This window comes from Primulina huaijiensis, chromosome 8 (genome assembly GCF_012295235.1).
Source record: "Primulina huaijiensis isolate GDHJ02 chromosome 8, ASM1229523v2, whole genome shotgun sequence".
NCBI classification, from domain to species: domain Eukaryota; kingdom Viridiplantae; phylum Streptophyta; class Magnoliopsida; order Lamiales; family Gesneriaceae; genus Primulina; species Primulina huaijiensis.
This window is the reverse complement of record NC_133313.1, coordinates 13921158-13936643: the sequence shown is the minus strand read 5'-3', so window position 1 is coordinate 13936643 and position 15486 is coordinate 13921158. Positions and strand designations below refer to the sequence as shown.

The following is a 15486-nucleotide window of genomic DNA, read 5'->3' as shown; positions in this document are numbered from 1 at the left end:
ATAGGGCCACCGAAGTATTCACATTCGGAAGATCCTCGAGTCATCCCATGATGTTAGCATTTCTTTTCTTGTATATGATCAAGCTTTTGATTTCGAGGGAGGCGATAGCAAGTGATGCAACGTGCTGGCTTGTATAACAGCACTCGGATTTGTGTCCCATGTCCGCGTGCCAAAATTATGTTCCATGCCGCTACGTGCAAGAGATCGCCGTGGCCTCGGAAGGTATCGTATCAGTCTTGTTGATGTTACCAGTAGGATTACACCGATTATGATGAATAACCTGCATTTGTAAATAACCAGATAAAGCGAAAATTTTCCATTTCCGGTGATTCTCTCTGGTCATAACATAGAAATAAATTTGTGAGTTGGAACATGTTATTTTAAATCAGAATATAACATAATATTAAATATTTTGGAAGCTAATGAAAAACTGAGTTAAAATTAATGATTATGTTGGGAGATATGAAAAGGAACACGAATACATTTTGGTAAACAAAATGGTTAATGGCTGCGAACATATTAAACAGATGGAAAGTGTAAGGAAAGATAATTATTGATCGGTACCATCCAATTAGAAGCAAGAAACGAGCTACTGGTGCTGAAGGCAATCGTTCCCCTAAAACAAGAATACCAGCGAGTACACCGGTCACGATTGAAGCAACCGCTGCACAAGTAGATACCACAATTGCCCTCCCATGCTTCAAACCACGGGTCTGTTCGAAACGGATACATGACATTGTGATCTTGAAAGCACAGGCAACAAAATCTAACAACTTTGTCTCACAATGATTTCATCCAAATATAAAGCCACGCGAACACTCGATCAAATCAACTTTTACATTACCTGGACGACAAATCCAGACGCGCTGCAGAAAATGCCGATTGAAATGCAGATGGGAAGCATTAACTTGGAAAATTCCTGCTCCACAAACACAAATCCCATCTTTGATACGACTGATGCAATCCTGAAAATAACTTCTGTGAGAGAGAAATAACAAGAATACAAGTACAATTGTTCTACAGTCAGGGAGTAACCATATACCCGAATAAACTGCCGGATTCCAAGCCATATATTATTTCCTCGATAACTTCATATTGCATCTGTGTAGCAAAATGTGACAGGACATAAATCAAGTTCGTGAGACATGCTCGTGTTCGTCACTACGATATTGTAGCGTTACCAGCAGAAATATTCAAAACATACCAATTCTTGTTCTGTTCTTTGGCGTCTGTACACACGAAGCCATCCATTAAGAAGTACCTATTCTTTATCAAAACATTAATTTGGATTTGTGGATTTTAAAGATTTGGATTTCAAATGATTTGGTTGGAGAGTGAATTTGCAATTAAAACAAATATGTATATTTGGGCAACACAAGGGTATTCAAATATTTCATTACAATTTTGATCCAAGTGCATACAACAATGGATTTGAGATGTAGATTTGAAATCAAATCCCCTCAAATCCTTCAATTCAAAGGCAACTAAAAGTTTAAGGAAATTATCCCAGAATAACTTTTACCATACGATTTCAAATTATTTTTCTTGTTAGAGAAGGATCAAAGAAACATAACAAAGCAACAATATCATACAACCATCAATAAATTATATTAAATAGGCACTTATATGTTCATATCATAAAGTTCTTGCACTACACAACTATAGTTTGAATCGATGAACAACAAATTGCATGACCCTATTAAATTGCACTATTTTTATAACATCGTACACGGTATTACTAAATTTTGAGTACAAAGAGCAAATGAAAGAAGGAAACAATGAAGAAAATTACATGGCTCAGCCACAAGGCTACGTTAACACATATACCCAAAGAGCGACAAGTCTTACTATTCTCCCATGATTTTTAATGCAACCACCACATTTATAAATAGGTGAGTATATTTGGATAGTGAATTTGTAGGAAACCGCTCTAACTGAATCACCTTAATTAGCATAATCTTTTTAAAATATCAAGTATTCAAATGTGGTTCAAAAATATCATATAAAGTAAGATACTTACAAACAAGATCGCAACCACAAATGCCAGCCATGGTAAATGAAAAACTGAGATTGAAGATGCCTTTTGCTCCTCTCCTCCCACACCGATTCCTGCACCACAAGATGAACTAATATAAAACCAGAGAAAGGCCGAGTAGAAACATATTTTGGGAATCTCTTGTAGTCGTGGGATACACAATGGGGCAAGGAAGGTGCGGCGCCTGCCCAGGCCACAACCACCACCCCTCAAGTGGTAAAAAATAATATAAAATTTTACAAGTACATTTTCTTCTAAACATTCCTTTGAGTCGTTCCCCTCTCCATGGAATTCTTGAGTCTGACCGTCTGGAAATAAGGAACTCACATTGCAAATATACAACCAGATACCAAAATTATTACAAGTACATGAGAAGTCCGCGTCCCAATGAACTTACATTACCTATAGTTCCAATGCCGGCCAATGTGATTCCAATCCAGTCAATTGCATTCATCATCTCCTTCAAATAAAAATGAGAAAAAACTGAGAGGATAGCAAATCCACAACCAGAAATAGGTTGAATAACCGATACCTGTCACACATAAATTTTCTGAATCCAATCAATACGATGGCCAATAAGAGAGCACATTAATTAATAGTGAACGCAATTAATGTCATATAAAGTGTAGCACATACAGGTGCTTGAGATAATGCCAGTAGCATCAAGAACGCTCCAAGAATATCCATCAGAAACCCAACAACCCAAGGTTTATTGGAAACATACGTCCTTATCACCTGCAAAAATGAAAACATTTTGGCACACATGCTTTAATTTTACTTTTAAATAAAGCTGAAAATTCATATTTCTCCCCTCCAAGCTAGAGACTAACGATGTTGTTAACATTATGCCAATAGAAGGAAAAAACAAGGAGAAGATGAATAATGAGAGCCAGAAGGATAAAGGGCAAGAAACACATAGTCGAAGTACTTGCGTGCATTTTATTTTGCAATAAGAAGAATCAACAAAGGCCAACATGCAAATGAAAACTATTTGTTGAGAATGCAATCAATGTCTCACATTGGAAATACATGAAGAAGACCATGAGCTTATAAGTTGGAAGATATTGGTATAAGGTATTTTGGGTAAAGTTCAAAAACATTTCCATGAGGGTTTATGCTCAAAATAGACAATATCATACAATTGTGGAGATATGTGGCTTCTATTGTACAATAAGTGGTATCAGAGCCATGATGAGATCAAACTATGTGGGTGAAATACTCGGATACTCAAACAAAGGAGACGAAGGCTTGTGAAGATCGAGACTTGGACCTAACTCAACCACAAAAGTTAGCTCAAGAGGAGAGGTTTGTCCAAATCTATAAATGCAACTCCCAGGGAATTTATCTAACCGATGTGGGACAACTAACACACCCTCTCACGCCCAGGAATGAACATCTGGAGCGTGAAGTTTACAAATGACCCAACTATGGGCAGAATTGGGTGGCCCAACTATGGACAGCCCTACACATAACAGTAGAACCTGGCTTAGATATCATGTTAAGATTGAGACTTGGACCTAACTCAACCCCAAAAGCTAGCTCAAGAGGAGAGGATTGTTCAAGTGGGCTCCCAATAAATCCGTGATGAGATTGAGGCAGACGGTGCTCCAAATGTTTCACGTAACCTATGCGCTCCCAACGCAGTGGAGAGGAGTTGTCGAAAGGTTGGACGGATGGGATTGAGGGGATGCTGGGACCGTGAGGCAAATGACAGTCCTTTGTTTGAGAGGAAGATTGTTGGAAATGCAACCAAAGTCCCATATTGAAAATATATGAGGAAGACCATGAGCTTATAAGTCAGATGATATCTACATTGGTATGATGTCTTTTGGGTAAAATCCAAAAACAAATCTATGACGGTTTTTGACCAAAGTGGACAATATTGCACCATTGTAGAAATATATGGCTTTCATCGTACAACACTGTTTACAATTGCAAACATGAGAATTCAATTACTAGCATTGACAAAAATTGTTAAAGAACCCAAAAAAAACAGCTTAACACCTTGAGAATGGAATTTATGACACCTGATTCACAGTCCAAAAATGCTGCTAATCATATTACTAAGTAACCTCTGGTAACACCTAGGTAGTCTGCTCATCGAATCAAAGCATGCAAATGTATACTTGCTTTCTGTTATCTCCTGACGCAGAAACTGTCGCATTTTTATTAGATATGAATTTACTTCCAAGTTATCCTTTTCCTACTTAAAAGAAACCAGAGACTTTGCGACATACGACTCTATTTGATCAACAAGACTTATTTTTTTCAGAGTCATTGACGAGTACCACAAATCCATAAACCAGTATGCATAAGCTTAAAAAGAATTCAAATACGATTTGGCAAAGGATCGCAGCATGGAACACTCTGAGTCCGATATTTAGATTGAGCTAGTTCACCCGTTGCGACTCAAACTTAGAATTTAGGCCCAGAGAAAAATAATCGATTGGCTACAAACCCCATATCTTTCCCAACATATAACGTGAGCTTACTCATCAAAATCTATACCTGAACAGATCAAAACAAGGTCATCCAAGATTTCCAATAAAGAAGTAGACCGATTTTGAGGAAACAAATCACCCCGATTACAGAGAATTAAACACGAAGTCAGACCATGATCAATAGAATATAAGTGCAACCAACCAGAAAGAGACAACATTTCAAGCCCTCCTTAAAGAAAGAAAACAAAAACCTTTGAAGGGTCAAAGCAATAACTAATCACATTAACAGAAACAGAGAGAATAAATGTGCCAAAGATTCACATAAAACAAAGGCCATTATCAAATCCCACAAACTAACATCAAATACATGCAAACAAAAATCCAAGAATACAAAACCAAATACCTTGAGCTTGAATGACAGAGGTGGGAGAATGAGAGTGCCCTTTTTCTGTAGGACCTTGCCAATGTTGTTTCCCGCAGTGGCGACCACCGTTAAGAAAACAGATTCCCACATCTCTATCACTCAACACCGCGTGCGTGTGTTTCTTTAATACTATAAACAGTGAACTCTCATACGGTTTTAATTTTTCTCTGTGAGTGAAAGGCCTATATGATTTCGTAAGAGACGAAAAATTTTCTGGGATTGTTGGAGCCAGAATCTCCCCTCAGTCTTGGGGGATTATTCGCATCTCTGTTTTATATAAATATTATTACTGTAACTCTGAGATCGTCTAATTTCTAAGTCGAGTTGACATGTTAAATGTTTAATATAACAATCCGTTCTTGTTTCGACTTAATTTATTAAAAAATATTAATTTTATATTAAAAATATTATTTTTCAATATAAGTCGAAGCGATCTGTCTCANTTATATATTTATTTATCGTTAGAAAATATAAAAGCTAGCCCAAAAATAACACAAAAATGTTTAAGTAGGTTTTTGTGGGATAATTTCAAATATTTATATCTGTAAAACAGGTCGACTCGGTTCATAGTTGGAATGGAAAATAATATATTGGCATAAAAAAATAATTTTTCATGGATAAGATCGGATAAGAGATTTATCTCATAAATTTGATCTGTGAAACGATCTTACGATAGGTTTTTTACTTTTAAGTATTAAATTGGATTAGCATTTTTTTTTCTTGAATGAAATGAATTCTGATGGCGCCCTACAAGTAATAATGTTTAGGCAGGCCTAATAAAGACGACTCTATTTAATCGCTTGAAGTGGTGCGTGATAATTCCGAGTTCTCATTATTAACTTATAATAAATTTCATTTTCGTTATAATTAACTAAATTTATTCATACAAATTTGCAAAATTGATTTAACTTTTTTTTTTTTACATTCAAAATTGGCGAAATTGTGCATGTAAAGTTGCAAATTGCAATCAAATAAACACAAGCTTTGAGTAGTTTTTGCTTGAAAAAAATTTGGGAAAATTACAAGGAACCTTACTCTGTCAGAATTCGTATTTTAGAAAAGCAGCTAAATAAATATATTGTATAATTTTTTAAAAATATTTAATAAACATAATCATGTAAAAATATATATAATCTGTTACAAGTTAAATTTAGATGTCTATGGTAAAAATTTATCTAAAATATGATTATTTTTAGCTTGAAACAATTATTTAGTAATGAAAATATGAATTTATAAGTCGATAATATTCTTGTAAATTTTATGTTTTATTATGAAAGGAAAAATAAATATAGAATTGTTTTAAATAATAATAATAATAATAATAATAATAATAATAATAATAATAATAAAAATGATTCTCTACGACGCTAAAATGGGCTATTGTTGGGTTTATACTGAACGAGCTATTATTATCCAAGCCTGGCCTGGTTAAAAAATAAAGCCCAACGATTTTAGACAGTTTTCATGGGCCAAACATTAATTAGGCCTGAAACTCATTCCCTTAGGGCCCTAACCATCAACAATTCACGATTCTGGTTTGGGTCTGTTCGATTTCGTTCGTGTCACTTGTTTGCTAGAAATCAAGCAGCATCGGAATGTCGTACGGCGGCGCCACCGTGGCTACGACTGGGGCACCAGGTGTTTCAACAACGATGAGACAGGTGAAGCTGGACAAAGAATGTGAACTAAGAGTTGAAGTCGGGCCCGACGCCCCTCTTCGCCTCCGATTGAGCAGCGGCACTGCAGAGATATTTGGGACCGAAATTCCGCCGGGGATTTGGTTAAACTATCCGCCGAGGCTCAAGTTTGCTGTAATTTAGCAATACTCATCATTTAGATTTTCAATTCACTTTTGAGCCACTAATCCTCCCTCTGAACATAGAATTTAGTAGGAAGAATACTAGCATTCAAAGCTACATTCTTTTCTTAAATATCTCTCAGAAAGTTGCTCTGCACAATCCTTAGCATTTCCTTACTGAAATTAAGTTTCCTAGTTGGTGGATAGTTCATGTTTACTAGCAAATGGCATATTGTGATTCTGGCTTATAGTTTAATTGTACACACCAGATTTTTTCTTGGTATGGTGCAACAATTGAATTGGATGGTTCTACCGAAACTGATTATACAGCTGATGAGGTAGGTCTACGATGTCTTTCTTGATCACATGTTTATCTGGAATTTCATATGTATACGTTCCTCCTTTGCTACTCTCTAAGAAGAATTCTCGGTTTCCTATTTCTTCTTTAGACACCTATGATCAGTTATGTCAATGTGCATGCCGTGCTGGATGCTCGAAGAAATCGTGCCAAAGCTGCACCCAGTGATTCTGATACTTCTCAGGTACCATCAGTTAATAGATAGACCTACTAACAAGGATACTGTGCTTTCATTTTAAGCTACCTTTTACCTACTAGGAATTTTTGTTCATATTTTCTAATATCAAGATTCTCTTTTTGGTACTCAATAGCAATTTTTGGTTTTTTATTAGCTTAAACTGTATGCATCCTTCCAGCTTTTTCAGAGCATTAAAATTAGATCCCCAATGAAAGCTGGCGCTCATAGTTTGCTTTACACATAATCTCCATAGATCAGTTTCCATTCACATGAAATCAGGCTTGCAAAACCTTCGTCTCCTAAGTTCAAGATACTTTTATGGAGAAAAAGTGATTGGAGAGCAAATATTTTACCAAAATTCAAATTTGTCTGCCTTCTGCAGTTGTTTGGTTTGAGTTGGATGTATTGTGCAAATTGATGAATTTTATGGTGGGTGATTTTTATCTACATCTTCATCTGTCATTAGTAGTTGTTTTCTATTCCTTTTGCTAACAAATGTTATCAAATACTCATTATTCTGAAACTTCTAAAAGTGGCTATTGGCCCATTCGTATTTTGAAGTCACTCTTCAGTCACTTTATTCAGGGGCCAAGGGTTATTGTTGTTGGACCTACGGATTCTGGAAAGAGCACCTTATCAAGGATGCTATTGAGTTGGGCTGCTAAACAGGGATGGAAACCGACTTTTGTAGATTTAGACACAGGCCAGGGATCTATAACGATACCTGGATGCATAGCTGCAACTCCAGTTGAACTGCCTATCGATCCAGTTGAAGGAATCCCTTTCGATATGCCACTCGTGTACTTCCATGGGCATGTTACTCCCAGGTAATGGAGTGGTTTGTGCTGAGCATTCCTCGTTTTATATTTTAATACTAATCAACTGTACCCGGCGTTGCATGCATACACCATTTGCTGCTTGTTTGTGACCATTATTCATTTCTTTTATTACCTTTGAGTTTACCATCCTTCCAACTTGGTGTTTTTCAGTGTCAATGTTGATCTTTACAAGGTTTTGGTGAAAGAGCTTGCTCAAACTTTGGAGAGACAGTTTACAGGAAATCTTGAATCTAGAGCTTCAGGCATGGTGATTAATACCATGGGATGGATTGAAGGTGTTGGGTATGAGGTATTTGAGTTTTATATAACCTGTTGGCTATTTAAAGAGATTCTTTGTCATCATCCCAACTTATAGTTTCTGTCTTATGCCCCTTTTGGCAGTTGCTGTTGCATGCAATTGATACATTGAATGCCACAGTTGTTCTCGTTCTGGGTCAGGTACTATATTATACGGGGTTAATGGTAGCCCTTTAAAAATGGCCTCTTTGAAGACTTCTTTTTTTTATATATGTATTTAAGTGAATGGTGAAAGGAGAGGCAGGTGTTTATTTACATGTAAGTGGATGCCTATTTATTCACGAGAAACATGGATCTTAATGCATGATAATTGTCTTTTTCTTGCTTGCACGTGAACTATGGCAGGAAAAGCTTTGGAGCTTGCTAAGAGATGTTTATAAAAATAAGGCTAACATAGATGTGGTGAAACTTCAGAAGTCTGGTGGTGTTGTCTCTAGGAATGCAAAAGTTCGTCAAAAGTCCAGGGCTTACAGAATACGCGTATGCAATGTTTTTAGTTTTCTTTGTTGTGTTTATGTTCATGCTCACTTGTTGACTATGAAGAGACATTGCCTTCCAGCTATTGTTTTCAATTCAGATACTTGAATTAATATATTTTTTGCTTTGCCTGATTGCAGGAATATTTCTATGGTCTTGCTAATGATCTTTCCCCACATTCTAGTGTTGCAAATTTCAGTGATTTAATCATATACCGCATTGGTGGTGGACCACAGGCCCCGCGTTCTGCTCTGCCCATTGGCGCAGAGCCTTCGGCAGACCCTACAAGATTGATACCTGTTACTGTTAACCAGGATTTGCTCCACTTAATTCTAGCTGTGTCATTTGCAACAGAACCAGCTGAAATTATTTCAAGGTATAGGCAACTTCTCTTTTATTCAACTCTTTTACAAGTTGGCCCAAAAAAAGACATCTGAGAGAATGTTAAATTGTTGATTCAAACAAGGATTTTCTGAATTATTTTCTTGCTGTGATAGATTTAAAATTATTTGAGAACTTAAAATTAATTCCCCTTCGAAGTTGATTGTTCCTGTTTGGTGCCATTTTTAAAATATCTTCTATTTTTAGGTGCACCTCATTTCATTATTTCATGGGAGTGGACAAATACACATCATATTTGCCTGACTCACATGTCTATACCAATTTAATTTTGACAAGTCTTTGTTTTTTTCTCTTATAATCCTTTTTTCTCCTCTTCTCAGTAATGTTGCTGGATTCATCTGGATCACTGACATAAACTTTGAAAGGTTTGGACTTAAACCTTCGTCCTCAATAAATTTCTTTCACAATTCACCCTGCCGATGTGACCTCTTTTGGAATTCTCTGTGCAGTAAGAAAATCACTTATTTGGCACCATCTGCTGGAAGCCTTCCCGGTAAATATTTGATCATGGGAAGCCTGACTTGGTATGAACCTTAGTGCACTAACTTGCAAGTTGTGCCATTTCCTTCAACAGTACTTAGTGTGTGCACTGTGGGATGTAACATAAGACAAATGGTCATTGTTGATGATTGTTAAGAATTGTGGTCTCGCAATTGTTTAATAATATTGAGAGGTAAGTGGGAATAACTGCTTTGGTTATACAGTTGAGATTGGTCAGTCTTTCCCATTTCTTGTAATACAATCAACTAATGACTGGTAATCTACTTCTTTTAATGTTTTCGTTTTGAGGCTCCTGTTCCTTCAGAGTCATTTTGAATGAAGGGAAATGTGCGAACCAATTTTTATCACAACCTAAGGAAATATTATCGAAACTTTTCCCCTCTTTGAAGGGAAGCAGGACACAAGTGCAAAATCATTGGAATCCACACCTCTTCAATTTCTAATGCTCCATCTTTTAAAATGTAAAATTCGACAAAGGGACCACATTATCAATTAAAATGTAACATTTGGTATAATATTCTTCATTGCTATCGTCGCTGTACAAAATTGCTCCATTATATTGAGATCTAGCTGAGCTTCGTTCATATCTGATGGAGACACCTGCGATCAGGAAAAGTAGCTTCCATGGCAAAAAGGCGTCTCATACTTGATAAAAACAAACGGATCAAGGACACACGCACGTAATAAAAATATTAGGGTTCATTTTGCCCACATTGGTGAGAAGAAACTGATTTATGAGTTATTTGTATAATTTGAAATTTGAAATAGATGAATCCAATAGAACAAGATATAACAAAGGCGATTTCGAATGTCACATAAAAAATTATGAAATTGTATCGAGCCTTCATGGGATTTTAGCCCTAGTCAATCATTTTTCTTTTTTTTTTCTTGATCTTGGGAAAAGTTAATCCAACTCTTTTTTATCTTCGAGATAATGTCTCTAATTCACTCTATGATCTCTCGCTTTCTTTTTCTTTCGGGTCATCCTTTATCATCACAAATGTGCTAATTGGTTTTTCGCAGGGAATGTAAAATCTCATCTACAAAACCATTTGTACCACCAGGTGATGCTCTTCTTCGCCATTTACTATACTATAGAATAGATCCACCCCGATCCTAGCCTACTTGACTAGGTTCCCATTTCTCAAAATGGGGGAACCTTCGACGTCAGATGGTGAAAAAGCATTCCTTTTCCGATAAAAAACTAAGCGCCTTGCCGACTAGATAATTATGTAATTTATTTTTTTGCCATACCAAAAGACAATACAATATCTCCATAACCATCTTGCTTAATAAATAGTAACAGATAGCGACCATGACTATAAATATATAAACAATGAAAGTGCCTAACATAACTAGTTTGATACATAGTGCAAAAACACATATTACACAAGTATACCAATTGGTGGAACATCACCAGGCACATACTTTCAATATCCGAATTTAAGACTTGAGGAATTTCAAGTTCTTTTGGACAATTACAATACTCGAAGCAAACCAAAAGTTCTCAACAAATTGGGCCACGCATTATCGTCCCTGCTGCATATCAAAGACAAAATCTCTCGATCACACATACATTACATTTTAATCTAAAAAAATATGAAAACAAGATAATAAAAGCAATTAAGGTGATGACCTCAACACCTCACATGAGGTTACAAGGTCGCCTGTTTGTAATCACTTGGCACGTGCAGCTTAAATATTTATGGGCCCATGTCACATGGAGGGATTTAAAAACCAGAGTTGATTCTCTCTTTAATAGGTACGAAAAAAGAACTTAACCTCAGTCAACCAAAAACACAATTAGAGGAGATCAGCCACATTGGCAGGAAGCTCCTCAACAACCACGTTATAGAACTTCTGAATGTCAAATAACATTCGTTCATCGTCTTTAGTAACGAAGTTGATAGCAACACCCTTCCTCCCAAAACGGCCACTTCGCCCAATACGATGAAGGTAATTCTCAGGCTGAGTTGGCAAATCGTAGTTAATGACCAGAGAGACCTGCTGCACATCAATCCCACGTGCTAAAAGATCTGTGGTGATGAGTACACGCGAAGAACCTGATCTGAATTCACGCATAATGATGTCTCTCGTGTTTTGGTCCATGTCACCATGAGTGGCAGAGACTGTGTGATCTCGGCCGCGCATTTTGTCTGTGAGCCAGTCGACCTTACGCCTGGTGTTAACAAAGATTACACTCTGAGTAATGGCTAATGTTTCATAAAGATCACAGAGAGTTTCGAGCTTCCATTCCTCTTTGTCAACGTCAACGTAAAACTGCTTGATGCCCTCAAGTGTTAGTTCATCACGCTTCACAAGAATACGAACTGGCTTATTCATAAATTTTCTTGTAATTTCAAGAGCTTCTGGAGGCATAGTAGCGGAAAATACACCAACTTGAATCTTAGGAGGCAGCAACTGAAAGATATCGTATATCTGAAAAAAACAACCTTGGCTTTAAATAAAAAATGACACTCATCTCCACCGACAAAATTATGACTAAATATCACATCATGCTCAACTATGAACAATAAAATGGTTGATAGCCCAAAATAAAGTTTCGAATCACTACATACAGGCAATTTAACATACCTGATCCTTAAAACCTCTGGACAGCATTTCATCTGCTTCATCCAACACAAACATCTTGATGTAATCAGGGCGAAGAGACTGCCTTCTCAACATGTCAAACACACGTCCAGGAGTACCAACCACAACATGAACCCCACTGGACAGAATACGTTGATCTTCACGAACAATGGTACCTCCAACACAAGCATGAACTTTAACACCAAGATAATCACCAAGCGCTCTCATAACCTTCTCGATTTGCTGTGCAAGCTCACGAGTTGGTGCTAGAACCAAAGCCTGGCACTCAACAACATTGTAGTCTAGCTGCTGCAGAATTCCAGAGCAGAAAGTTGCTGTCTTTCCTGTTCCAGACTGGGCCTGTTGAATCACATCAACCCCCTTGCAGAAGGGAACAATACCTCTTTGTTGAATTGCAGAGGGCTTCTCAAAACCTTCAAAACAGCACAAAATAGGGTCTTCAACATCTAAATAACAGAACAAGGAAGCCGGATATATAAACAAAACACATCATAATGCCAAATTATAGAGTGAGGGACAAACGCATATTTAGAAATCTTGCAACAGACGGATAAACTAGTAACAATGGTATAACAGAAACCTTATTTTTTGCATAGTTCAGTAAAGAAAGAGACGAAACACCAATCAGAAACAAAAGCAATATTAAGATTGCAGGGGACGTTAGTTCCATCATGAAATACATAACAATAAAATGAAGAATTAAGGCACATAATTATATGGTTAAAATATACCATAGGCATAGATGCCCCTAAGGAGATTTTCCTGCAGGCCCATAGAATCAAAACTGTCATACACTTCATCGTAACTAGTGAAGAACTCATCACCCTCAGCTCCAAGTCTGAAATAAAAACAGATGATCAAAAAATAAGAGTACATAAGGCCAGAGAAAGGAGAAATCAAAGATAAATTGTTTCTATCAAAAGAATGCTCTTTCAGAACACCGAATGAAGGCATGACAAAGAGCTTACATTTCATTCATTTTGGTATCATATTGACGAGCATCAAATTGGGAACCTTCAGATGCCATTCCAGCCATGACTGTTGTGAACGAAACAAACAAAAACAAGCACTGAGGTATGTACACAAGATTGATAAAGAGCGATAGTGACAAAAATCATACACAGGACATATGCACATTGACTGTGATACTTGAAGTACATTTTATACTCGTTGGGCCTATTCTCGTTTTTTCGGTCATTTTACTTCCCTTTAACAGTGGACAGCAAGCATAACTCAAACTCCAAAACAAAAATAAACATATACAGCTAATCCAATCATGACACATAGATAAATATTGTTGATCTCAGCGTCAAGAAACCCACGTATATTTCAACTTCGCGTCACCATTTTTACACCACAATTTAAGAAACAGAGACGACATAATATTTTAGGAGGAGGAAAAAAGACAACGGCGATACGACGCTTGTCATGACTCTATCATCGGGTACACTGGAATTTTAAAACAAAACAAGAACTTACACAATAAATCGAACAAGTTGACCACAATAAAAAAACAACAAATCTCAACTTCGTTATCACTCAATCATCGAAGTTGGAAATAATTCATATAATCACCTAATAAACTTGACGATTCTGTTACCTGATGGAAGCAAAAGCTCGATTCACAGGAAGATCTGAAAAAAAGATTCAAAGCGTGAGAAATCAAAGGAAACTCCTCGGATCTCGCCTCGGAGTTGAGGGGCTGTGAAATCTCAGTTGTTCGATGTTAGAGATTGGGATTGAGAGCCTAGATTATTTTCCCCGTGAATTTCCTGTGTTGTCCTTGCTCTCCGACGTCGTATTACCGAGGCCCGTATCGTTATGAGCATATAAACTAAACTCATGTTAGCACGATTTCAATCATCTACATCATTATTTTATAATGCGATTATGATGGAATCCTACTCAAAATTTTTTGTACTCTCTTTATTTTTTTGCAAAAACTTGTGTGAGACGGTCTCATGGATCGTATTTTGTGAGACGAATCTCTTATTTGGATCATTCATGAAAAAGTATTACTTTTTTACTGTGAATATCGGTAAGATTGACCCGTCTCACAGAAAAAAATTCGTGAAATCGTCTGACAAGTATTACTTTATTTTTTTAAATTTATTTTTGTTGAATTTTGATCAAGAATGTCAAAATGGATTAAGTCCTTGTACCACACACCTCATTTGATAAAATAAGTAGGTTAGATTGATTTCTTAATCCGTCCATCTAATAGTGCTTGCCACTTAAAAAATAGGTGGCTTTCATTGATAATTTCCACAAAAGACAGGTCGGTCCATCTCTCTAACCCATTTTAACATGTCTAGTTTTGATGTTTCGACGTTGATGTATTTTTATTTTGGAAAATATCTATGAAAAATATATGATAAGGATGTTGACTTTTTGTATAATATAAATTAGAAATTTAGGGTGGGTCTCATGTGAGATCGTCTCATGGATCTTAATCTGTGAGACGGGTCAACCCTACCCATATTCACAATAAAAAGTAATACTCTTAGCATAAAAAGTAATATTTTTTCATGGATGACCCAAATAAAAGATCCGTCTCACAAATACGACCCGTGAGACCGTCTCACACAAGTTTTTGCCAGAAATTTATGTACACGTGTCAGCGTTCAAAATATTGAATAAAATCATTAATTTTTTAAAATCCAAATTATGTGAATAGAAAATTGATAGTCAGAAGAAATTAAATTATAAATAAAATATTAAATTGTTTGATATACGTTAATGTATTATGCATATTAACCACCTCTCATTAATTTATTCATCAAATCAAAATTAAAAAGAGAGGAGATTATTTTAGAAAAATAAAAAAAGAAAAATGTTCACAATAAAAGACCTTAACAATCTGATATTTCTTTACGAAGTCGTCAGTTAGGCCCAATCAGTTACACAAGCCCAAAAGCCCATATAAATATTACCCTGGATCTGCCCAAAGAGCAGGTTTGGGCCTATAAATGTCATGTCCACTCCAACCAGTTGACCAAGTATGAACATAACACGTAGAAGATAGAACCTCAGTTGTGGAAACATTTCTAACATTTACCTATCATGTCGTTTGACTCGTAGAATGAGATAATAAAAATATATGATATGTGAATGATTAAACAA

At 36.3% G+C, this 15486-nt stretch overlaps 3 protein-coding genes across 7 annotated transcripts; 1 reads left to right on the top strand and 2 right to left on the bottom strand.

Annotated features, from left to right (window-relative positions):
* Window positions 1-55: 55 nt before the first annotated feature.
* On the bottom strand, window positions 56-5207 carry LOC140982817 (probable magnesium transporter NIPA9). Of its 4 annotated transcripts, none has more exons than XM_073449545.1 (9): window positions 4880-5207; window positions 2672-2770; window positions 2438-2567; window positions 2021-2109; window positions 1205-1261; window positions 1043-1101; window positions 845-965; window positions 565-713; window positions 56-280 (listed from the first exon to the last, which is right to left on the bottom strand). In XM_073449545.1, the coding sequence occupies exons 1-9, from the start codon at window positions 4988-4990 to the stop codon at window positions 79-81; spliced, it is 1017 nt and encodes a 338-aa protein (XP_073305646.1). In that variant the 5' UTR covers window positions 4991-5207; the 3' UTR covers window positions 56-78. The 4 variants fall into 4 exon arrangements, with proteins under 4 accessions (XP_073305646.1, XP_073305649.1, XP_073305650.1 ...); XM_073449548.1 differs by having other exon boundaries at window positions 2438-2495; XM_073449549.1 differs by lacking the exon at window positions 4880-5207 and adding an exon at window positions 4544-4693.
* A 1230-nt stretch (window positions 5208-6437) lies between these two features.
* Window positions 6438-10037, top strand: LOC140983535 (protein CLP1 homolog). Its single transcript, XM_073450621.1, has 10 exons — window positions 6438-6711; window positions 6968-7036; window positions 7148-7240; window positions 7820-8061; window positions 8224-8362; window positions 8455-8511; window positions 8716-8850; window positions 8988-9223; window positions 9570-9614; window positions 9699-10037. The coding sequence occupies exons 1-10, from the start codon at window positions 6496-6498 to the stop codon at window positions 9784-9786; spliced, it is 1320 nt and encodes a 439-aa protein (XP_073306722.1). The 5' UTR covers window positions 6438-6495; the 3' UTR covers window positions 9787-10037.
* Window positions 10038-11156: 1119 nt separating this feature from the next.
* Window positions 11157-14193, bottom strand: LOC140982814 (eukaryotic initiation factor 4A-14-like). 2 transcript variants are annotated; one of them, XM_073449542.1, is made up of 5 exons: window positions 13964-14193; window positions 13332-13401; window positions 13095-13201; window positions 12346-12776; window positions 11157-12189 (listed from the first exon to the last, which is right to left on the bottom strand). In XM_073449542.1, exons 2-5 carry the CDS (start codon window positions 13397-13399, stop codon window positions 11554-11556), a joined length of 1242 nt encoding a protein of 413 aa, XP_073305643.1. In that variant the 5' UTR covers window positions 13400-13401; window positions 13964-14193; the 3' UTR covers window positions 11157-11553. The 2 variants fall into 2 exon arrangements, with proteins under 2 accessions (XP_073305643.1, XP_073305644.1); XM_073449543.1 differs by having other exon boundaries at window positions 13939-14176.
* Between the last annotated feature and the right edge of the window lie 1293 nt (window positions 14194-15486).